Below are 22,483 nucleotides of genomic sequence, written 5' to 3' on the forward strand. Positions count from 1 at the left end.
CCGAACATGTCCTTACCTTAGAAATTACTAGGCTTACCCATAGCCCTCTATTTTTCTAAGCTACATGTATCTACCCAAAAGTCTCTTAAAAGACCCTATCGTATCCACCTCTACCACTGTTGCTGGCAGCCCATTCCATGCACTCACCACCCTCTGCGTAAAAAAACTTAAACCGACATCTCTGTACCTACTCCCCAGCACCTTAAACCTGTGTCCCCTTGTGGCAACCATTTCAGCCCTGGGAAAAAGCCTTTGACTATCCACACGATCAATGCCTCTCATCATCTTATACACCTCTATCAGGTCACCTCTCATCCTTCGTCGCTCCAAGGAAAAATGGCCAAGTTCACTCAAACTGTTTTCTTAAGGCATGCTCCCCAATCCAGGCAACATCCTTGTAAATCTCCTCTGCACCTTTTCTATGGTTTCCACATCCTTCTTGTAGTGAGGCAACCAGAACTGAGCACAGTAATCCAAGTGGGGTCTGACCAAGGTCCAATATAGCTGCAACATTACCTCTCGGCTCCTAAATTCAATTCCACGATTAATGGAGGCCAATACACCGTATGCCTTCTTAACCACAGAGTCAACCTGCGCAACTGCTTTGAGTGTCCTATGGACTCGGACCCCAAGCTCCCTCTGATCCTCCACACTGCCAAGAGTCTATATTACTATACTGTACTATATTCTGCCATCATATTTGACCTACCAAAATGAACCACTTCACACTTATCTAGGTTGGACTCCATCTGCCACTTCTCAGTCCAGTTTTGCATTCTATCAATGTCCTACCGTAACCTCTGACAGCCCTCTACACTATTCACAAAACCTTTGTGTCACCAACAAACTTACTAACCCATCCCTCCACTTCCTCATCCAGGTCATTTATAAAAATCACAAAGAATAAGGGTCCCAGAACAGATCCCTGAGGCACACCACCGGTCACCGGCCTCCATGCAGAATATGAGCCACTTGTCTTCTGTGCCTTCTGTGGACAAGCCAGTTCTGGATCCACAAAGCAATGTCCCCTTGGATCCCATGCTTCCTTACTTTCTCAATAAGCCTTATCAAATGCCTTGCAGAAATCCATGTACACCACAGATACGGCTCTTCCTTCATCAATGAGTTTAGTCATATTCTCAAAAAATTCAATCAGGCTCATAAGGCACGACCTACCCTTGACAAAGCCATGCTGAATATTCCTAATCATATTATACCTCTCCAAATGTTCATAAATCCCGCCTCAGGATCTTCTCCATCAATTTCTGTATAAAAATGATTCTGTATAAAAAGTATGCAAGGCAACTTTTTCAGTGTAACTCAGTACAAGTGACAATACCAACAAATCTATCACCAAACACAGGCTTTCGAGTCAACAGTCACCAATAAACCCAACAAGGGATTCCGAAGTAATTACCAGAAGTATCAATAACACATCATTACTTAAATAGCATTAGGTGAACATAGCCCAGCACATCACACAAACCAATCTTCCATCCTTGGACTCACTTTACACCACACGCTGTCGGAGCAGTGCTGCCAGGATAATCAAGGACATGACCCACCCAGCCAACACACTTTTTGTCCCTCTTCCCTCCGGGAGAAGGTTCAGGAGCTTGAAGATTCGTATGGCCAGATTTGGGAACAGTTTCTTTCCAACTGTGATAAGACTGCTGAACGGATCCTGACCCGGATCTGGGCCGTACCTCCCAAATATCTGGACCTGACTTGCACTACCTTACTTTCCCTTTTCTATTTTCTAATTATGGTTTATAATTTAAATTTGTATTATATTTGCTTCGATTTGTACTTCAGGGAGCGCGAAGCACAGAATCAAATATCGCTATGATGATTGTACACTCTAGTATCAATTGTTTGGTGACAATAAAGTAAAGGTACTTAACTACGGGAGCTAAACGTGCAGAGAAAAGGGCTGTGGTAGACAGAATTGAATGGATTTTTAAGCAGGAGTCTTCAACCCTTTGGTACATTCTCAATCATCCAGTATAGCCACAGTATCTACAATATCTATCTTGTAGATATCTATCAATATCATATATAACATGTGTAATCAACTCCCTCAGCATTACCGATCACTGACCAGCCAACCCTCTCCCAAGTCAAAATCTCACACTCGTTGCCCCTCACACGGCACAACCCCTCCACTTGTTACTGTTCACACACACCCTCACATCAGACACAACCTGTTACCCCTCACACACTCCCTGCCCAACACACAAATTCCCCACTCATTACCCCTCGCACAGCCCCTGCCCACCAGACACAATCCACCCCACTCATTACCCCTCGCACAGCCCCTGCCCACCAGACACAATCCACCCCACTCATTACCCCTCGCACAGCCCCTGCCCACCAGACACAATCCACCCCACTCATTGTCCCACACACCAGATATAAACGCCACATTTGTTACCCCTCCACACACCCTCACACCAGACACAATCTTCCACAACACCCAACCATGTCTTCCTTCGTCAGCCCCCCACCCTCACCGGCCTCACACCCCATCAGCCCTCGCTAGTCCCCCTTCACCAGCCCCTCAACCCATGATCACCCCCCCCCCCCGTCAGTTCCCCTCACCCACCCACACCCGGTCACCCCTTGTAAGTTCCTCCCTTCCACTTCATCACTACCGCTGGTTCCCGTCACCCCCATCAGTCCCCCTACTCTAACTCACCACACAGCTTGTCACCCCTTGCCAGTACCTCCACCCTCACCCAAACCCGGTCACTCCTCGAAAGTTTGTCCCACCCACCTCATCACCCCTTCAGGTTCCCCTCACCCACCCACACCCCGAAACCCCTCATCTGTCCCCCTACTCTAATCCACCTCATAGCCCGTCACCCCTCGCCAGTCCCTCCACCCTAAAATGCCCCACACCCGGTCACCCCTCGCCAGTCCCCTCCCACCCTAAAGCGCCCCAAACCCGGTCACCCCTCGCCAGTCTCCCCCACCCTAAAACGATACACACCTGGTCACCCCTCGCCGGTCCCCCCCCACCCTAAAACGATCCACACCCGGTCACCCCTCGCCAGTCCCCCCACCCTAAAACGCCCCACACCCAGTCACCCCACGCCAGTCTCCCCCACCCTAAAACGATCCACACCCGGTCACCCCTCGCCAGTCCCCCCCACCCTAAAACGCCCCACACCCAGTCAACCCTCGCCAGTCACCCCACCCTAAAACGCCCCACACCCAGTCACCCCTCGCCAGTCTCCCCCACCCTAAAACGCCCCACACCCGGTCACCCCTCGCCGGTCTCCCCCACCCTAAAATGCCCCACACCCGGTCACCCCTCGCCAGTCACCCCCACCCTAAAATGCCCCACACCCGGTCACCCCTCGCCAGTCCCCCCACCCTAAAACGCCCCATACTCGGTCACCCCTCGCCTGTCTCCCCCCACCCTAAAACGCCCCATACTCGGTCACCCCTCGCCAGTCTCCCCCCACCCTAAAACGCCCCATACTCGGTCACCCCTCGCCAGTCACCCCCACCCTAAAACGCCCTACACCCGGTCACCCCTCACCAGTCTCCCCCACCCTAAAACGCCCCACACCCGGTCACCCCCACCCTAAAACGCCCCACACCCGGTCACCCCTCGCCAGTCCCCCCACCCTAAAACGCCCCATACTCGGTCACCCCTCGCCAGTCTCCCCCCACCATAAAACGCCCCACACCCGGTCACCCCTCGCCAGTCCCCTCCCACCCTAAAGCGCCCCAAACCCGGTCACCCCTCACCAGTCTCCCCCACCCTAAAACGCCCCACACCCGGTCACCCCTCGCCAGTCCCCCCACCCTAAAACGCCCCATACTCGGTCACCCCTCGCCAGTCTCCCCCCACCCTAAAACGCCCCACACCCGGTCACCCCTCGCCAGTCCCCCCACCCTAAAACGCCCCATACTCGGTCACCCCTCGCCAGTCTCCCCCCACCCTAAAACGCCCCACACCCGGTCACCCCTCGCCAGTCCCCCCACCCTAAAACGCACCCACACCCGGTCACCCCTCACCAATCTCCCCCCACCCTAAAACGCCCCACACCCGGTCACCCCCACCCTAAAACGCCCCACACCTGGTCACCCCTCACCAGTCTCCCCCCACCCTAAAACGCCCCACACCCGGTCACCCCCACCCTAAAACGCCCCACACCCGGTCAACCCTCGCCAGTCCCCCCACCCTAAAACGCCCCATACTCGGTCACCCCTCGCCAGTCTCCCCCCACCCTAAAACGCCCCACACCCGGTCACCCCCACCCTAAAACGCCCCACACCCGGTCACCCCCACCCTAAAACGCCCCACACCTGGTCAACCCTCGCCAGTCCCCCCACCCTAAAACGCCCCATACTCGGTCACCCCTCGCCAGTCCCCTCCCACCCTAAAACGCCCCACACCCGGTCACCCCTCGCCAGTCTCCCCCACCCTAAAACGCCTCACACCCGGTCACCCCTCGCCAGTCTCCCCCACCCTAAAACGCCTCACACCCGGTCACCCCTCGCCAGTCTCCCCCCACCCTAAAACGCCCCACACCCGGTCACCCCCACCCTAAAACGCCTCACACCCGGTCACCCCTCGCCAGTCCCCCCACCCTAAAACGCCCCATACTCGGTCACCCCTCGCCAGTCCCCTCCCACCCTAAAACGCCTCACACCCGGTCACCCCTCGCCAGTCTCCCCCACCCTAAAACGCCTCACACCCGGTCACCCCTCGCCAGTCTCCCCCACCCTAAAACGCCTCACACCCGGTCACCCCTCGCCAGTCTCCCCCCACCCTAAAACGCCCCACACCCGGTCACCCCCACCCTAAAACGCCTCACACCCGGTCACCCCTCGCCAGTCCCCCCACCCTAAAACGCCTCACACCCGGTCACCCCTCGCCAGTCTCCCCCACCCTAAAACGCCTCACACCCGGTCACCCCTCGCCAGTCTCCCCCCACCCTAAAACGCCCCACACCCGGTCACCCCCACCCTAAAACGCCTCACACCCGGTCACCCCTCGCCAGTCCCCCCACCCTAAAACGCCCCATACTCGGTCACCCCTCGCCAGTCCCCTCCCACCCTAAAACGCCTCACACCCGGTCACCCCTCGCCAGTCTCCCCCACCCTAAAACGCCTCACACCCGGTCACCCCTCGCCAGTCTCCCCCCACCCTAAAACGCTTCACACCCGGTCACCCCTCGCCAGTCTCCCCCACCCTAAAACGCCTCACACCCGGTCACCCCTCGCCAGTCTCCCCCACCCTAAAACGCCCCACACCCGGTCACCCCTCGCCAGTCTCCCCCACCCTAAAATGCCCCACACCCGGTCACCCCTCGCCAGTCTCCCCCCACCCTAAAACGCCCCACACCCGGTCACCCCTCGCCAGTCTCCCCCCACCCTAAAACGCCTCACACCCGGTCACCCCTCGCCAGTCTCCCCCCACCCTAAAACGCCTCACACCCGGTCACCCCTCGCCAGTCTCCCCCCACCCTAAAACGCCCCACACCCGGTCACCCCTCGCCAGTCTCCCCACCCTAAAACGCCTCACACCCGGTCACCCCTCGCCAGTCTCCCCCCACCCTAAAACGCCCCACACCCGGTCACCCCTCGCCAGTCTCCCCCCACCCTAAAACGCCCCACACCCGGTCACCCCTCGCCAGTCTCCCCCACCCTAAAACGCCCCACACCCGGTCACCCCTCGCCAGTCTCCCCCACCCTAAAACGCCTCACACCCGGTCACCCCTCGCCAGTCTCCCCCACCCTAAAACGCCTCACACCCGGTCACCCCTCGCCAGTCTCCCCCCACCCTAAAACGCCTCACACCCGGTCACCCCTCGCCAGTCTCCCCCACCCTAAAACGCCTCACACCCGGTCACCCCTCGCCAGTCTCCCCCACCCTAAAACGCCTCACACCCGGTCACCCCTCGCCAGTCTCCCCCACCCTAAAACGCCTCACACCCGGTCACCCCTCGCCAGTCTCCCCCACCCTAAAACGCCTCACACCCGGTCACCCCTCGCCAGTCTCCCCCCACCCTAAAACGCCCCACACCCGGTCACCCCTCGCCGCCCCTCTTACAAATCTATCCGTCTCCAGTCAATGCCGCAAAACGTCGTAAATGCATGCCGGATGAATTTACGGCGGCCGTTGCCCATGGCAATTAGCTCCAGGGGGCGTGAACCCGCCGGAATAACAGGTGAGGCGGCAGAGCGGAGTGTGGAGGGGATCCTATATAAAACAGCGAGGGATCGGGGATTGAGTGCGGAGGGAATCGGACTTAAAACAGTATTTTATCGCCTTGGTGAGAGATCGGGGATTGCAGAGCGGAGTGTGGAGGGAATCCGATATAAATCAGATATTTATTGCCTTGGTGAGGGTGGGGCTGCAGGGTTGAATGCAACCCTCTCATTCAAGCTCTGTCCCACGGCAGCACTGATATAGAATTAAATACAGCCTCCTTCAGGGGGACAGGTGCTGGAAACACACTCACACAGATATATACATATACCCATCCTCACACTCACATAATGCTCACACCAACCTCTCCCTCTCTTTCTTTGTCACACACACAGGACTGGAAAATTCCAGTGGGCCAGCCAGCATCTGTGGTGATGTGGACAGTTGTTGTGTTGGGCCAGAACCTGTAACAAGATGACATTAGATTTAAAGCAGGATTTTTGGTGCCAAACTGATGAGTGTCCTAGATCATTTCACTTGCCACTTGTCTGAATTGATTACACAGCCTACACATGCACTTTGAAGGACTTGTGTGTCAGTGTTATTTTTGTTTGCACAATTTTCTTTTGCACATTGGTTGTTTGTTAGTCTTTGTTTATGTAGAGTTTTTAATTAATTATATTGTATTTTTTATTTCTTTGTAAATGCCTGCAAGAAAATGAATCTCAAAGCAATATACACTATATGGTGACATAAAACCACTTTTACAATAAATTTACTTTAACTTTTGAATTTAACAACTTGGCAGCACTGAACACATCTCTAATTCACTTTAAGAAATATTACATGGGATATTACAAAAAGCAAAACCCTAATCACTAGTTTAACAGCACGATGACCAGCTTGCAATAAAATGGACTTTTTTGTTCTAATTGTGTTCTTGAAAACAAATGTGTACAATTTATGTAGCAAACACGAGGAAATCTGCAGATGCTGGAAATTCAAACAACAACACACACAAAATGCTGGTGGAAAACTGCCACACAGATGCCTTGTGCAGGAAGGCACAGAGTCGACTGTACTTCCTTAGAAGGTTGGCGTCATTCAATGTCTGTAGTGAGATGCTGAAGATGTTCTATAGGTCAGTTGTGGAGAGCGCCCTCTTCTTTGTGGTGGCGTGTTGGGGAGGAAGCATTAAGAAGAGGGACGCCTCACGTCTTAATAAGCTGGTAAGGAAGGCGGGCTCTGTTGTGGGCAAAGTACTGGAGAGTTTAACATCGGTAGCTGAGCGAAGGGCGCTGAGTAGGCTACGGTCAATTATGGATAACTCTGAACATCCTCTACATAGCACCATCCAGAGACAGAGAAGCAGTTTCAGCGACAGGTTACTATCGATGCAATGCTCCTCAGACAGGATGAAGAGGTCAATACTCCCCAATGCCATTAGGCTTTACAATTCTACCGCCAGGACTTAAGAACTTTTAAAAAGCTATTATTAATGCTTTTTGAGATAGTGATTTAGATGCATATCATATTTTTTACTGAGTTAAGTATTGTATGTAATTAGTTTTGCTACAACAAGTGTATGGGACATTGGAAAAAAGTTGAATTTCCCCATGGGGATGAATAAAGTATCTATCTATCTATAGGGAGAAGTGCTGTCGACGTTTCAGGCCGCGACCCTTCATCAGGACTAACCGAAAGAAAAGATAGTAAGAGATTTGAAAGTAGTGGGGGGAGGGGGAAATGCAAAATGATAGGAGAAGACCGGAGGGGGTGGGATGAAGCTAAGAGCTGGAAAGGTGATTGGTGAAAGTGATACCGAGCTGGAGAAGGGAAAGGATCATGGGATGGGAGGCCTCAGGAGAAAGAAAGGAGAGGGGGAGCACCAGCGGGAGATGGAGAACAGGCAAACAACTAAATATGTCAGGGATGGGGTAAGAAGGGGAGGAGGGGCATTAACAGAAGTTAGAGAAGTCAATGTTCATGCCATCAGGTTGGAGGCTACCCAGCCGGTATATAAGGTATACCTAGTGTATTTGTGACACTAGTTCGTTAATTTTCTCAAACATTCTCAATGGCCAGATTTGACTATTTTTCAACATAATGGTTAATATTTGTTATCTACCCTTATGGAGTCAAAGAGCACTACAGTATGGAAATGGATGCTTTGGCCCATCCAGTCCATGCTGAACTATGATTCTGCCTGGTCCCATTGACTTGCACCCAGACCATACTTCTCTCATCCATATACCTGTTCAAAGTTGTCTTAAATGATGAAATAAAACCAACATCCATCACGTCCACTGGCAGCCCATTCCACACTCTCGCCAGCCTCCGTGTTCCCCTTAAACTTTTCACCCTTAACCCATAACCTCTAGTTCTGGTCTCATCTAACCTCAGTGGAAAAAGCCTGCTTGCATTTTAAAGTTCAAAGTAAGTTCATTATCAAAGTACATATACGTCACTATATACAACCCTGAGATTAGTGTACTTGTGGGCATACTCAATAAATCCATAATAGAATACAACCGTAATAGAATCAATGAAAAACCACACCAACTTAGGCATTCAACCAGTGTGCAAAAGACAACAAACTGTACAAATACAAAAAGAAAGAAATAATAAATAAATAAAGCAATGAATATCAAGAATATGAGATGAAGAGTCCTTGAAGTGAGTCCATTGGTTGTGGGAACATTTCAATGATAGGGCAATGAAGTTGAGTGAAGCTATCCCCTTTGGTTCAAGAGCCTGATGTTTGAGGGGTAATGACTGTTCCTGAACCAGTAGGTGTGAGTCCTGAGGCTTCTGTACCTCCTTTCCAATGGTAGGAGCGAGAAGAGAGCATAGCCTGCACACATCTATACAGGTTTGTCAAAGTTTTAGATGTCATGCTGAATCTTCACAAACTTTTAAGGAAGTAGAGGCGCTGTCTGCTTTCTTCGCAATTGCACTTACATGCTGGCCCCCGGATAGATCCTCTGAAATAGTAACACTGCAGGATTTAAAGTTGCTGACTGCTCCATATTTGATCTTCTGATGAAGGTTGGCTCATGGACCTCTGGTTTCCTCCTCCTGAAGTCAATAATCAGCTCCTTGTTCTTGCTGATGAGGTTATTGTTATGGTACCTCTGAGCCAGATTTTCAGATCTTGTCGAACACGCAGAAGTTGAGAGGGTTAACCGTTTCTTTTCTCACAGATGCAGAAACGCTGTTCTGCTGTTCTTTCCCAAATTGAGAGAAGCTGTAAAGCAGAGTTTCATCTGGGGTCCAATAAATTCCAGGAAGTCTGTGGATGGGAAAACATTACACCTTTATTTTCACTAATCTCTAACTGAAATATAGCATTTCTTTCAATTTCAAACGTAGGCAACAATCCACAGTAGTATTAGCAGTACCTCTGACTTTGTCACCAACAGGAATCACAGAGATTTTCATATCACATTACAGTTTTTAGAAATATCTCAAAATATTGCTCATCACGACTTGTTATTTAAAGCGTTAATAAAGCATATATTTACTATATCACAATTTTTAAAATTTTGATAACTATTTCAATATAATTGCTTTCCGTCAAAGCCGACCCTTGAGAGCCGCTGCAATCCATAGGCGGGCTAGCTATGTCATTGTAACACATTGCAATATAACACCACTGAAATCTACACGGCAACTTTTGAATGATGGTTTATAGAAGTTTAAAGGTAGTTGACAGACCAACATGAGGTGCACTAACGCCACCTACTGACGTGAAGTGCGAAGCAAAAAGTCACTATGTATACCTACCCATGTGCTACCCACAGCGCTGAAATAACGACACGCAGACTAGTTTCAAACTTCGCGGCGCTGGCATTTAATCCCTAGCGTCAGGGGTGCATTACCAAAGACTCCCCCCCCGGCTCGCCTGCGCAGAAAGTGGGTCGCCACACCCACTAAATCCACTCCCCCACAAAAACCTTGAATAATATCTAAAAGCCCAATGCTTTTCAGAAAATCAAATATTCACTTACATGCATTACGATGGTCCACGTTAAACTGTGCCTGCCCCAAAGACGTTTCCTTTGCAACTCCTAGGATCTGCACCGTTTCTTGGCAAGTGCATTCCCCACAAATGTATCGTACAGACTAATTCTGAACAAGGAATTAAAATTAAGTACATGCGCAGTACGGAGGATTTGTTGTCCGTGCTAAGCATTTTGGGAAGGCGGGAGCTTAAAAATCATCATTGGTGGACATTAAGAAAGTATCACTCCTAGACAGCTTGCTTATCGTTAATGTGTGGACACTTATTCAATTTTTTCTTCCGGTACTGAAGTAACAACTTACTAAGATGAGAAGATCGGCTGCTCCGAGCCAGCTCAGCGGCAATGTGGCTAAAAGAATGAAATTCATCCCTCCCGGCAAAACCACTAATCGTGCGCCTGTGTCAGGGGACACCAGACTCTTGAACAGGAACGAGGTACTGTATAAAATAAACTTCTGTCACATCTAATTGGAAATTAGGAGCGAGAAACTGATTGCGATAGTCTAAGGCTTAAGTAATTTAGCCTTCCGGGTTTCTAAAGCTCGCGAAAGCATATTGGCAAAAGTCTTAAATATAGTTTTTAAATAAATATATTAAAATATTTTGTACTTGCTTCCCATAAATATTGCTCTGTGGCATAGTTTATTCTTTTGTGGACCACCTTGGTTTGTAAATTATATCAATATATATAATTTATATAAAATATATTTGTCAATTATTTTATGTACATATAGAAATGTCAACATTCTAGCTGTAATGGCTAATAAGAGAGGGTGTAATTTGAAGATGATTGGAGGAAATTATAGGGAGTATGTCAGAAGAAAGCTTTGTTTTTTACACATGGAGTGGTGGGAATGTTGAACGAGCTGCCAGGGTTGCTGGTAGAGACAGACATGCACATTTGGGACATTTAAGAAACTCTGGATTAAAAAAATGGAGGGTTATAGAGGAGGGAAGGGTTAGATCGAATTTGGAGTAGGTTAAAAGGATGGCACAACATTGTGGGCAGAAGGACCTGTATTGTGCTGTAATGTTATATATTCTATAGCAATACATATCTGCTTCAAAATCTATATATCTATCTACAATACAAACAGGGAGGAATTTCTTTAGCTAGAGGGTGGTAAATCTGTGGATTTCATTGCCACAGACTGCAGTGGAGGCCAAGTCATTGGGTATATTTAAAGCTTGATTAGTCAGGCTATTAAAGGTTAAAGATGAACTATGAAAGCAAGCTAGCAAATAATATTAAAGTGGACAGTAAAAGCTTTTTCAAGTATGTAATAAAAGAAAGATGAGAGTGGGTATAGGACCACTAGAAAATGAGGCCGGAGAAATAATAATGGGACAAGGGATGGCAGATGAACTAAATGAGTATTTTGCATCAGTCTGCACTGTGGAAGACACTAGCAGTGTGCCAGAATTTGTAGTATGTGAAAGAAGAGAAGTGGGTGCAGTTACTATTAGAAGGGAGAAGGTGCTCAAAAAGCTGAAAGACCTAAAGGTACATAAGTCACCCGGACCAGATGAACTGCACCCTAAGGTTCTGGAAGAGGTAGTGTTGGACATTGTGGTGGCATTAGTAATGATTTTTCAAAAATCATTGGATTCTGGCATGGTGCCAGAGGACTGGAAAATTGCAAATGTCACTCCACTCTTTAAGAAAGGAGGAATCAGATTCAGGTTTATTATCACCAGTATGTGATGTGAAATTTGTTAAATTAGCAATAGCAGTTCAATGCAATACATAATGTAGAAGAGAAAAAAATAAATATAAGTAAATCAATCACAGTATACATATATTGAATAGATTTAAAAAATCATGCAAAAACAGAAATATTGTATATTTTTTAAAAATAGTGAGGTAGTGTCCAAGGTTTCAATGTCCATTTAGGAATTAGATGGCATAGGGGAAGAAGCTGTTCCTGAATCGCTGAGCATGTGCCTTCAGGCTTCTGTATCTCCTACCTGATGGTAACAGTGAGAAAAGGGCATGCCCTGGGCGCTGGAGGTCCTTAATAATGAATGCTGCCTTTCTGAGACACTGCTCCTTGAAGATGTCCTGGGTACTTTGTAGGCTAGTACCCAAGATGGAGCTGACTAAATTTACAAGCCTCTGCAGCTTCTTTTGTTCCTGTGCAGTAGTCCCCCCATACCAGACAGTGATGCAGCCTGTCAGAATACTCTCCACGGTATAGCTATAGAAGTTTTTGAGTGTATTTGTTGACATACCAAATCTCTTCAAATTCCTAATGAAGTATAACCGTTGTCTTGCCTCCTTTATAACTTCATCAATATGTTGGGACCAGGTTAATTCCTCAGAGATCTTGACACCCAGGAACTTGAATCTGCTCACTTTCTCCACTTCTGATCCCTCTATGAGGATTGGTATGTGTTTCTTCGTCTTACCTTTCCTGAAGCCCACAATCCGCTCTTTCGTCTTACAGACATTGAGTTGCTGTGGCACCACTCCACAAGTTGGCATATCTTACTCCTGTACGCCCTCTCGTCACCACCTGAGATTCTACCAGCAATGTTTGTATTGTCAGCAAATTTATAGATGGTATTTGAGCTATGCCTAGCCACACAGTCATGTGTATAGAGAGAGTAGAGCAGTGGGCTAAGCACACACCCCTGAGGAGCGCCAGTGTTGGTCGCCAGAGAGAAGAATATGTTATCACCAATCTGCACAGTCATAACCAACTTCTCAAAGCATTCCATCACTGTCGATGTGAGTGCTACCGGGCGATAGTCATTAAGGCAGCCCACATTATTCTTCTTTGGCACTGGTATAATTGTTGCCTTTTTGAAGCAAGTGGGAACTTCTGCCTGTAGCAGTGAGCGGTTGAAAATGTCCTTGAATACTCCGGCTAGTTGGTTGGTACAGGTTTTCAGAGCTTTACCAGGAAGGCAGCAGAAAGGAAGTTATAGACCAGTTAGCCTGACATCAGAGGATGGGAAGATGTTAGGGTCAATTTTTAAGGGTGAGGTGATGGAATACTTCGTGACACAGGACAAGATAGGATAAAGTCAGCATGGTTTCCTTGAGGAAAAATCCTGCCTGGTGAGCCTGTTGGAATTCTTTGAGGTGATTACAAGTAGGAGAGATAAAGGGGCTGCAGGGGATGTTGTATATTTGGACTTTCAGAAGGCCTTTGACAAGGTGCCCCACATGAGGCTGCTTACCAAGTTAAGAGCCTGTGGTATTACCGGAAAGTTACTAAATCTGTTGGAGCATTGGCTGATTGGTAGGAGGCAGCGAGTGGGAATAAAAGGATCCTTTTCTGGTTGGCTGCCAGTGGCTAGTGGTGCTCCACATGGTTCGGTGTTGGGAACACTTTTTATGCTGTATATAAATGATTTAGTTTATGAAATAATTGGCTTTATTGCCAAGTTTTCAGATGATACGAAGATTGGTAGAGGGGTAGGTAGTGTTGAGGAAATGGGTTGGATGCCGAAGGACAGACAGATTAGGAGAATGGACAAGAAAGTGGCAAGTGAAATATAATGTTGGAAAATACATGGTCATGCACTTTGGTAGTAGAAATAAATGTGCAGACTGTTTTCTAAACGGGGAGAAAATCCAAAAATCTGAGATGCAAAGGGTCTTGGGAGTCCTTGTGCAGAACACCCTAAAGTCTAACTTGCAGGTTGAGTCGGTGCTGAGGAAGGCAAATGCCATGTTAGCATTCATTTCAAGAGGTCTAGAATACAAGAGCAGAGATGTGATGCTCAGGCTTTATAAGGCACTGGTGAGGCCTCACCTTGAGTATTGTGAACAGTTTTGGGCTCCTCATCTTAGAAGAGATGTGCTGGTGTTGGAGAGAATCCAGAGAAGGTTCACAAAAATGATTCCAGGATTGAAAGGGTTATCATATGAGGAACGTTTGATGGCTCTGGGTCTGTACTCACTGGAATTTAGGAGGATGAAAGGAGGATCTCATTGAAACCTTTCGAATGTTGAAAGGGCTAGACAGAGTAGATGTGGAAAGGATGTTTCCCATGGTGGGAGAGTCTTAAGACAAGAGGGCACAGTCTCAGGATAGAGAGGTGTCCATTCAAAACTGAGATGCAGAAAAATTTCTTTAGCAAGAAGGTGGTGAATTTGTGAACTATGTTGCCACATGCAGATGTGGAGGTCAGGTTATTGGGTGTATTTAAAGCAGAGATTGATAGGTTCTTGATTGGACATGGTATCAAAGATTACGGGGAGATGGCCAGGAAATGGATTTGAGGACGAGGGGAAAAAAAAGGATCAGCCATGATTGAATGGCGGAGCAGACTCAATGGGCCAAATGGCCTAATTCTGCTACTATGTCTTATGGTTATGGAGAGTTCAAAGGAAGCATAAATCAACCATGATAGCATGGCCGAGCAAATTCGATGGTCTGAATAGCTTAATTCTGATACTATATCTTATGGTAGGTGGTGGTGTGGAGATGGCACTACCAAAGGAGGTGTAAGGTGCTCCTTCCCTCCACTAATGTGCAGGTCACTCTTGGGCAAGGTGTAGCATCTGTTTAGCCCTCTGATCAGGGTCACATGAATCCATGGGAGCAGGTGATGGATGTTGTTGCCTTCCTGGCTATGATGCCAGGCAGACAATCTCTGAAACGTATTGATAATGGTTGGGCAGTCACTGTCCAGAAGAAGACAATTGCAAACTATTTCTATAGAAAAAATTGCCAAGTACAGCCATGGTCATGGGAGGACCATGATCACCCATGTTATATGACAGGGCACAAAACAAATGAATGAATGATGTCTTGTAGTCTTAAATATAGTGGGTTCCAGTAATTGGGTGATTGTTTATTTGCGGTAAAATCTTAAAGAACAAAAACAAATCAAGAAAATAGCCAGGATTTCCATCATTTATTTGGGACACTATGCCGGTTATATACAATCATAAAGTATAAGAACAAATTTATGCCATTTGGCCCATCACGTCTGCTCTGCCATTTCATCATGGCTGATCCAATTTTCCTCTCAGCCCCAATCTCCTACCTTCTCATATCCCTTCATGCCCTGACCAATCAAGAATCTATTAACCTCTGCCTTAAATATACATAACGACCTGGCCTCCACTGCTGTCTGTGGCAAGGAATTCCACATATTCACCACTCTCTAGCTAATGAAATTCCTCCTCATCTCCATTCTAAAAGGATGCCCCTCTATTCTGAGGATGTGTCCTCTGGTCTTAGACTCTCCCACCATAGGAAATATCCTGTCCACATCCACTCTATATCAAGGCCTTTCACCAATTGATATGTTTCAATGAGATCACTCCTCATTCTTCTGAATTCTAGAGAATACAGGCCCAGAGCCATAAAATGTTCTTCATATGACAAGCCATTCATTCTTGGAATAATTTTCGTGAACTCTCTCCAGTTTCAGAATTTCCATTCTAAGATAAGGGTTCCAAAACTGCTCACAATACTCCAAGAGATGCCTCAGCAGTGCGTTATAAAGTCTGAACATTACATCCATACTTTTATATTCTAGCCCTCTTGAAATGAATGCTAACATTCCTCACCACAGACTCAACCTGCAAATTAACCTTTAGGGAATCCTGCACAAGGTCTCCCAAATCCCTTTGTGCCTCAGGTTTTTTTTTCTCCATTCAGAAAATAATTGACTCTTTCATTTCTTCTACCAAAGTGCATGAACGTACACTTCCCAACATTGCATTCCATCTGCCAATTCTATGTCAATTAGGAGAATTCCTAATCTGTCGTAAATCCTTTTTTTAGGCTGTCTACTTCCTTAAAACTACCTATCTTTACATTGTCTTCAAACTTTGCAAGAAATCCATCAATTTCATCATCCAGATCGTTGACACTCAACATAAAAAGAATTGGTCCCAACACAGACCCCTGTGGACACTACTAGTCACCAGAAACCAGTCAGAAAAGGCTCCCTTTATTCCCAGTCTTAGCCTCCTGCCAATTAGCCACTGCTTTATTCATGCTAGAATCTTTCCCTGTAATACCATGGGCCTGTAGTTTGTTAAGCAGCCTCATAGACAATAGACAATAGGTGCAGAAGTAGACCATTCGGCCCTTTGAGCCTGCACCGCCATTTTGAGATCATGGCTGATCATCTACTATCAATACCCGGTTCCTGCCTTGTCCCCATATCCCTTGATTCCCCTATCCATAAGATACCTATCTAGCTCCTTCTTGAAAGCATCCAGAGAATTGGCCTCCACTGCCTTCCGAGGCAGTGCATTCCAAACCCCCACAACTCTCTGGGAGAAGAAGTTTTTCCTTAACTCTGTCCTAAATGACCTACCCCTTATTCTCAAACTATGCCCTCTGGTACTGGACTCTCCCAACATCTGGAACATATTTCCTGCCTCTATCTTGTCCAATCCCTTAATAATCTTATATGTTACAATCAGATCCCCTCTCAATCTCCTTAATTCCAGCGTGTACAAGCCCAGTCTCTCTAACCTCTCTGCGTAAGACAGTCCTGATATCCCAGGAATTAACCTCGTGAATCTACGCTGCACTTCCTCTACAGCCAGGATGTCCTTCCTTAACCCTGGAGACCAAAACTGTACACAATACTCCAGGTGTGGTCTCACCAGGGCCCTGTACAAATGCAAGAGGATTTCCTTGCTCTTGTACTCCTTCCCTTTGTAATAAAGGCCAACATTCCATTAGCCTTCTTCACTGCCTGCTGCACTTGCTCATTCACCTTCAGTGACTGATGAACAAGGACTCCTAGATCTCTTTGTATTTCTCCCTTACCTAACTTTACACCGTTCAGATAATAATTTGCCTTCCTGTTCTTGCTCCCAAAGTGGATAACCTCACACTTATTCACATTAAACGTCATCTGCCAAGTATCTGCCCACTCACCCAGCCTATCCAAGTCACCCTGAATTCTCCTAACATCCTCATCACATGTCACACTGCTACCCAGCTTAGTATCATCAGCAAATTTGCTGACACAACACTTTCCTATCTCCTATCAGAATCCTTTTACACATATTTACCTTTCCTACCCATCACCTCCCAGCTTCTTACTTCATCCCCCTTCTTGCACCCACCTGGCTTATCTTATTAACTTCTAGCTTATACTCCTTCCCCTCTCCCACCTTCTTAATCTGGCTTCTTCCCTCTTCCTTTCCAGGCCTTCCTTTCCTTTCCATGTGTGGCACCTTGTCAAAGGTCCTCTGAAAATCCAAATACACAACATCAACTGTTTTTTTCCCCTCCCCCCCCCATTTGTCTATCTTGAGTGGAGAGAAGAGTGGACCATGGGAGAAAGAGAAGGAGGAGAGGCACATTGGGAGGTCTATCTTGAATTGTCAGTCAAGATTTTCTCTTGAGGAAGCCATGCTGACAAGGCTTATTTTATCACGTGCCTCCAAGTACCCTGAGCCCTCATCCTTAATAATCGACTCCAACATCTCCCCAACCATGAGGTCAAAGTAACTGGCCTATAATTTCCTTTTTTCTGCCTCTCACCCTTCTTGAAGCATGGAGTGACATTTGCAATTTTCCACTCCTGTGGAACCATTCTAAAATCTGGCAATTCTTGAAAGATCTTTCCTAATGCCTCCATAATCTCTTTAGCCACCTCTTTCAGAACCCTGGGATGTACACCATCTGGTCCAGATAACTTATCTACCTTCAGACCTTTCAGTTTACCAAGAACCTTCTCCCTAGTTAGGGTAATTTCACACACTCATGCCCTGACACCTGGAAATTCCACAACACTGCGAGTGTCTTCCACAGGTAACTGGGGCAGAAAGGACTAGATAGGGTGGATGTGGAGAGGATGTTTCCAATGGTGGGGGTATCGAGAACTAGAGGGCACAACCTCAACATTGAGAGGCAACCCTTTAGAGCTGAGGAAAGGAGGAATTTATTTTTTTTAGCCAGAGAGTAATAAATCTGTGGAATGCTCTGCCACAGACTGCAGTGGAGGCTAAGTCTGTGCATACATTTAAGGAGGAAGTTGATAGTTTCCTGATCAGTCAGGGCATCAAAGGGCATGGCGAGAAGGCAGGTGTATGGGGTTGAGTGGGATCCGAGATACTCCATGATGGAATGGCAGAGCAGACTTGATGAGCTAAATGGCCTAATTTTGCTCCTATGTCTCATGGTCTTGTGGTCTAAAACTGTGCCTGAGCATTTCCTAACTCATTCAGTTGCGCGTGGTCATTAGCCACTACTCCGTGCTTAGAGCAAACATTTTTAAATAGCATCACTTGCGTGGTTGTATTCAATAAGTAGTGATTTTTGTCACTGAAAGTTGATGAGTTGTAATTAGTAAGACAATTCAGACATGAAGAGAAAATCTGCAGATGCTGGAAATCCAAGCAACACACACAAAATGCTGGAGGAACTCAGCAGGCCAGGCAGCATGTCTGGAAAAAAAGTAGTTGCTATTTCGGGCCAAGACCCTACATCAGGCCTGGAAAGGAAGAGGGAAGAAGCCAGATTAAGAAGGTGGGAGAGGGGAAGGAGTACAAGCTAGAAGTTAATAAGGTAAGCCAGGTGGGTGCAAGAAGGGGGATGAAGTAAGAAGCTGGGAGGTGATGGGTAGGAAAGGTAAATATGTGTAAAAGGATTCTGATAGGAGAGAAGAGTGGACCATGGGAGAAAGAGAAGGAGGAGAGGCACACTGGGAGGTGACAAGCAGATGAGGAGAGGTAAGGGGGGGGGCAGAGTGGGGAATTAAAGAAGGGGAGGTTTTTTGCTGGAATTTGGAGAAATCAATGTTCATGCCAACAGCTTGAAGGCTACCCAGACAGAGTATGTTGTGTTGCTTCTCCAACCTGAGAGTGGCCTCATCATCACAGAAGGTGGGGGGTGGGGGGCTGGGGTGGTGGTGGAGATGTAGGCCAACATGTTGGAATGGGGATTGGAATTAAAATGGTTTGCCACTGGGAAATGCTGCTTTTTGCAAAGGTGCTTGACAAAGCAGGTCCCCATTCTACTCTGGATCTCACAAAATGGAATTAGTATGGGATCAGTGTGCAGATAGTTTATGCGGTCTCAGGCTGACTGGCCTGTTTCCATAAACAAGAGAAAACCTGAAGATGCTGGAAATCTGAGGGTCCTGCTGAAGGGTTTTGGCCCAAAACATAGACGGTACTTTTCTCCATAGATGCTGCCTGGCCTGCTGAGTTCCTCCAGCATTTTGTGTCTCTGTGTCTATGTCTATCTATCACCAAGTTATGTTTTCTAGGGCTGTAATGGGGATAAGGCGGTAGCTCTCCTCTTTGCAGACTAAGAGGATATGGAGGTGGAAGGATATGTACTGATTTAACCCTAGCTTGATCATGGGACAATTTACGATGGCCAAGTAACCTACCAATCAAAAGTCTTTGGACTGTGGGAGGAAACCAGAGCAGTTGGGGGAAATCCACACAGTCACAGGGAGAACATACAAACTCCTTACAGGCAGAGTTGGGAATTGAACCCCAGGCTGCTGGTACTGTAAAGCGTTGTGCTAACCACTACACTACCTTAGTTGGTCATTTTGAGCAGCTGCGTGATCCAGGACTCTGCTCTATGCACGGTTTTCAGGGACACATGAAGATGGCCATCACACTCTGCTAGTAGATCATCAGATGGTGATAGATGGCTTTTGGTCTGTCAGGATATTGAGGTGTCTGTGGAGAAATGTTGCCAACTGGCACATTCCAGGCTGCAGGAGCATGTGCTGAGAGACGCACTGAAGCTTGGTTGCAGCCATTGCGAGGGTTCAGTGAGGAAGGACCCATGGTATAGGTTTCTTCCACTACTGGAGACGGAGGGGCCGGGTTGGATGAAGAAGACCCTGGTTTATTGTATTAGTTAGTACACCACCCCAGGGCCCCACATGAGTGACAGCAGTGCTATTGACGTGTAGGAATGTAATTGAACAGTATGGAAAGCATTGACTATGAATGTAAAAATAAAAAGGCATTGCATGGTTTATTCTTGTAAATATTTTCTTTATTATGAATAAGTTTATTTTCATAGGAATAAAAATTATATTTTTCTATTTTATTCAGCAGTGGTGGCGTTATACAGTATCTTTATGTTTTTTTACCTGTACTTCTCAATTTGTTTTAAAGTTTATAATTTTGGTCAATTAGAGATAGAGTGGTGGAGTTGTGTTATGTCTCTACCAAAGGAGGTGTAAGGCACTCCTTCCCTCCACTAATCTGCAGGTCACCCTTGGGCAAGGTGTAGTACCTGCTTAGTCCCTGATCAGGGTCATGTGAAGCCATGGGAGTGGGTTGTGGATGGTCATATGAGCTGGTTATGCAACCACTGACCCCAGGCAGACAATCTTTGAAGAGGATTGATAATGGCTGGGGTCACCCACCTTCTAAAGACACCGCCCAGAAGAAGGCAATGACAGACCACTTCTGTAGAAAAATTTGTCAAGAACAATCATGATCATGGAAAGACCACAATTGCCTACATCATACAACATGGCACATACGAACAAAGAAATAAAAGATAAATAGGTTATCAATACAGATTTGTGTGAATTATTTTAGAATGATTTCCTTTTTGCAAATCACATTTTGTTTCAGCTACATCATGACAGTGGTGATCCCCTGTTGCAGTCCAAAGCAATGGTTACACAATGTGAAAGGCTTCAGACCTGCCCTTCTCCACAAACCTCGGGAAATGTGGTTGAACATTGTCATTTGGAAATGTCTAAACCTGATCACCTGACCATCTCGCCTGGTTTTCCTGTCAAGTTTCGAGGTACAAATCATGTCGAGGGTGAGTACCAGTTCACAACTGCTTTCATGATATTATGTTGGATATTATTGTGGTTTGCAGTTTCCTAGAATATTATCTGTGGTTAATGTCTGCCTCTGTATTGTGAGAGCAAACTTCAAAATTTAGGGCAGCACAATGCTGTTACGGCGCCAACGACCCAGATTTAATTGCACTGCCGTCTGTAAGGAGTTTGTATGTTCTACATGTGACCACGTGGGTTTCCTCTGGGTGCTTGGATTTCCTCCAACATTCTGAAGACCATTCTGCACTCTGTATTGTTTAATCTTGTACACTGTTGTAATAAATTGATCTTTACAGATGGTATGCAAGGACAGCATCTATCCCACTGTTATAAGACCACTGAATGGTTCCCTAGTATGATAAGATGGACTGTTGACTTCACAATCTACCTTACTGTCTACCTGCACTGCATTTACTCTTTACTCTACACTCTGTATTGTCTAACCTTGTGCAATGCACTGTTATAAAGAATTGATGTGTATGGATGGTATGCAAGACAAGCTTTTCACTGTATCTCAGTATAATCAACTAATTTACCAATTTCTTTAGGAAGTTTTGAGTATCTCATTGGATCTTGTCCTTTGTTCAGCTGGTAATTTAGATCTGTCTTTGCTTGAGATATAGCTTCTGAGGTAATGTTGTATCTCTGTAAAACTCTGGTAGACCACACTTAGAATGTTGTAAACACGTGATTCTGCAGATGCCGCAAATCCAGAGCAACCCACACAAAATGCTGGAGGAACTCAGCAGGTCAGGCAGCCTCCATGGAAATGAATAAACAGTTGACATTTCGGGCTGAGATCCTTCATCATTCTGAAGGTCACATTGGTGCAATTGGGTGGTGTGGATTTGTTGAGCTGGAAGGGTATGTAACTGCATCTTAAATAAATAAAACTCCAGATGAGAGTCAGGGCCTGTAGAGAGATTTTATTATTTACTCTGAGTGTACATGTTGGTATAATATGTATGGAAGTAAAACTGACAGCTGAAGTTCTGGCCTGACTGTAACTTAAGAGAAAAGTGAGATAAGAGTGATAGAAGGATCTCATTCACTGAGTTTTGGATTTATTTCATATTGTAGCCCTGAAATATACTGAACTTCAAGTTGAATTGAATCTTGAATCTAGAAGATGACTGAACATGACAAGACCCTTCACCAGATTTGCTGCACCTCCCCGGTCACACCATACACCCTGGACATAGCCTCAGGACAGAGATGAGGAGGAATTTCTTTAGCCAGAGAGTGGTGAATCTTGGGAATTCACTGCCACTGATGGCTGTGGAGGCCAAGTCATTGGGTATATTTAAGGCAGAGGCTGGTAGATTCTTGGTCAGGGCATGAAGGGATATGGGGAGAAGGCAGGAGACTGGGGCTGAGAGGGATCAGCCATGATGAAATGGTGGAGCAGCTCAATAGGCCTAATGACCTAATTCTGCTCCTATATCTTATGGTCTTATAATAGTAGTTCAATTCAACATTACTGTAATGCTGTGAACCACCTGAAGGTTTTTTAAACTTTTTTTTTG

General features: G+C 46.6%; 2 protein-coding genes across 6 annotated transcripts in view; one reads left to right on the forward strand and one right to left on the reverse strand.

The window, feature by feature from the left end:
* The window catches only part of rnf41l (ring finger protein 41, like), a 48,309-nt gene extending 38,010 nt beyond the window's left edge, over window positions 1-10,299 (reverse strand). Inside the window, exons 1-2 of one of the 5 annotated variants that reach the window (XM_073026765.1) lie at window positions 10,180-10,299; window positions 9,131-9,461 (exon numbers count right to left, since the gene is read on the reverse strand). The gene's annotated coding sequence lies outside the window, so the exon portion shown is untranslated. Of the gene's footprint in view, window positions 1-1,217; window positions 1,411-6,043; window positions 6,134-9,130; window positions 9,462-10,179 lie in introns of those variants that run through there. The other 4 variants (XM_073026701.1, XM_073027088.1, XM_073026832.1 and 1 more) reach the window with 4 other exon arrangements.
* A 109-nt stretch (window positions 10,300-10,408) lies between these two features.
* rad54b (RAD54 homolog B) overlaps window positions 10,409-22,483 on the forward strand; it is a 187,740-nt gene continuing 175,665 nt past the window's right edge. The window contains exons 1-2 of the mRNA XM_073026484.1: window positions 10,409-10,628; window positions 20,740-20,935. Coding sequence (XP_072882585.1) covers window positions 10,500-10,628; window positions 20,740-20,935 — 325 coding nt within the window. The 5' untranslated portion in view covers window positions 10,409-10,499. The remainder of the gene's footprint in view (window positions 10,629-20,739; window positions 20,936-22,483) is intronic.

The sequence above is a fragment of the Hemitrygon akajei genome, chromosome 1, assembly GCF_048418815.1.
Source record: "Hemitrygon akajei chromosome 1, sHemAka1.3, whole genome shotgun sequence".
Taxonomy (NCBI): domain Eukaryota; kingdom Metazoa; phylum Chordata; class Chondrichthyes; order Myliobatiformes; family Dasyatidae; genus Hemitrygon; species Hemitrygon akajei.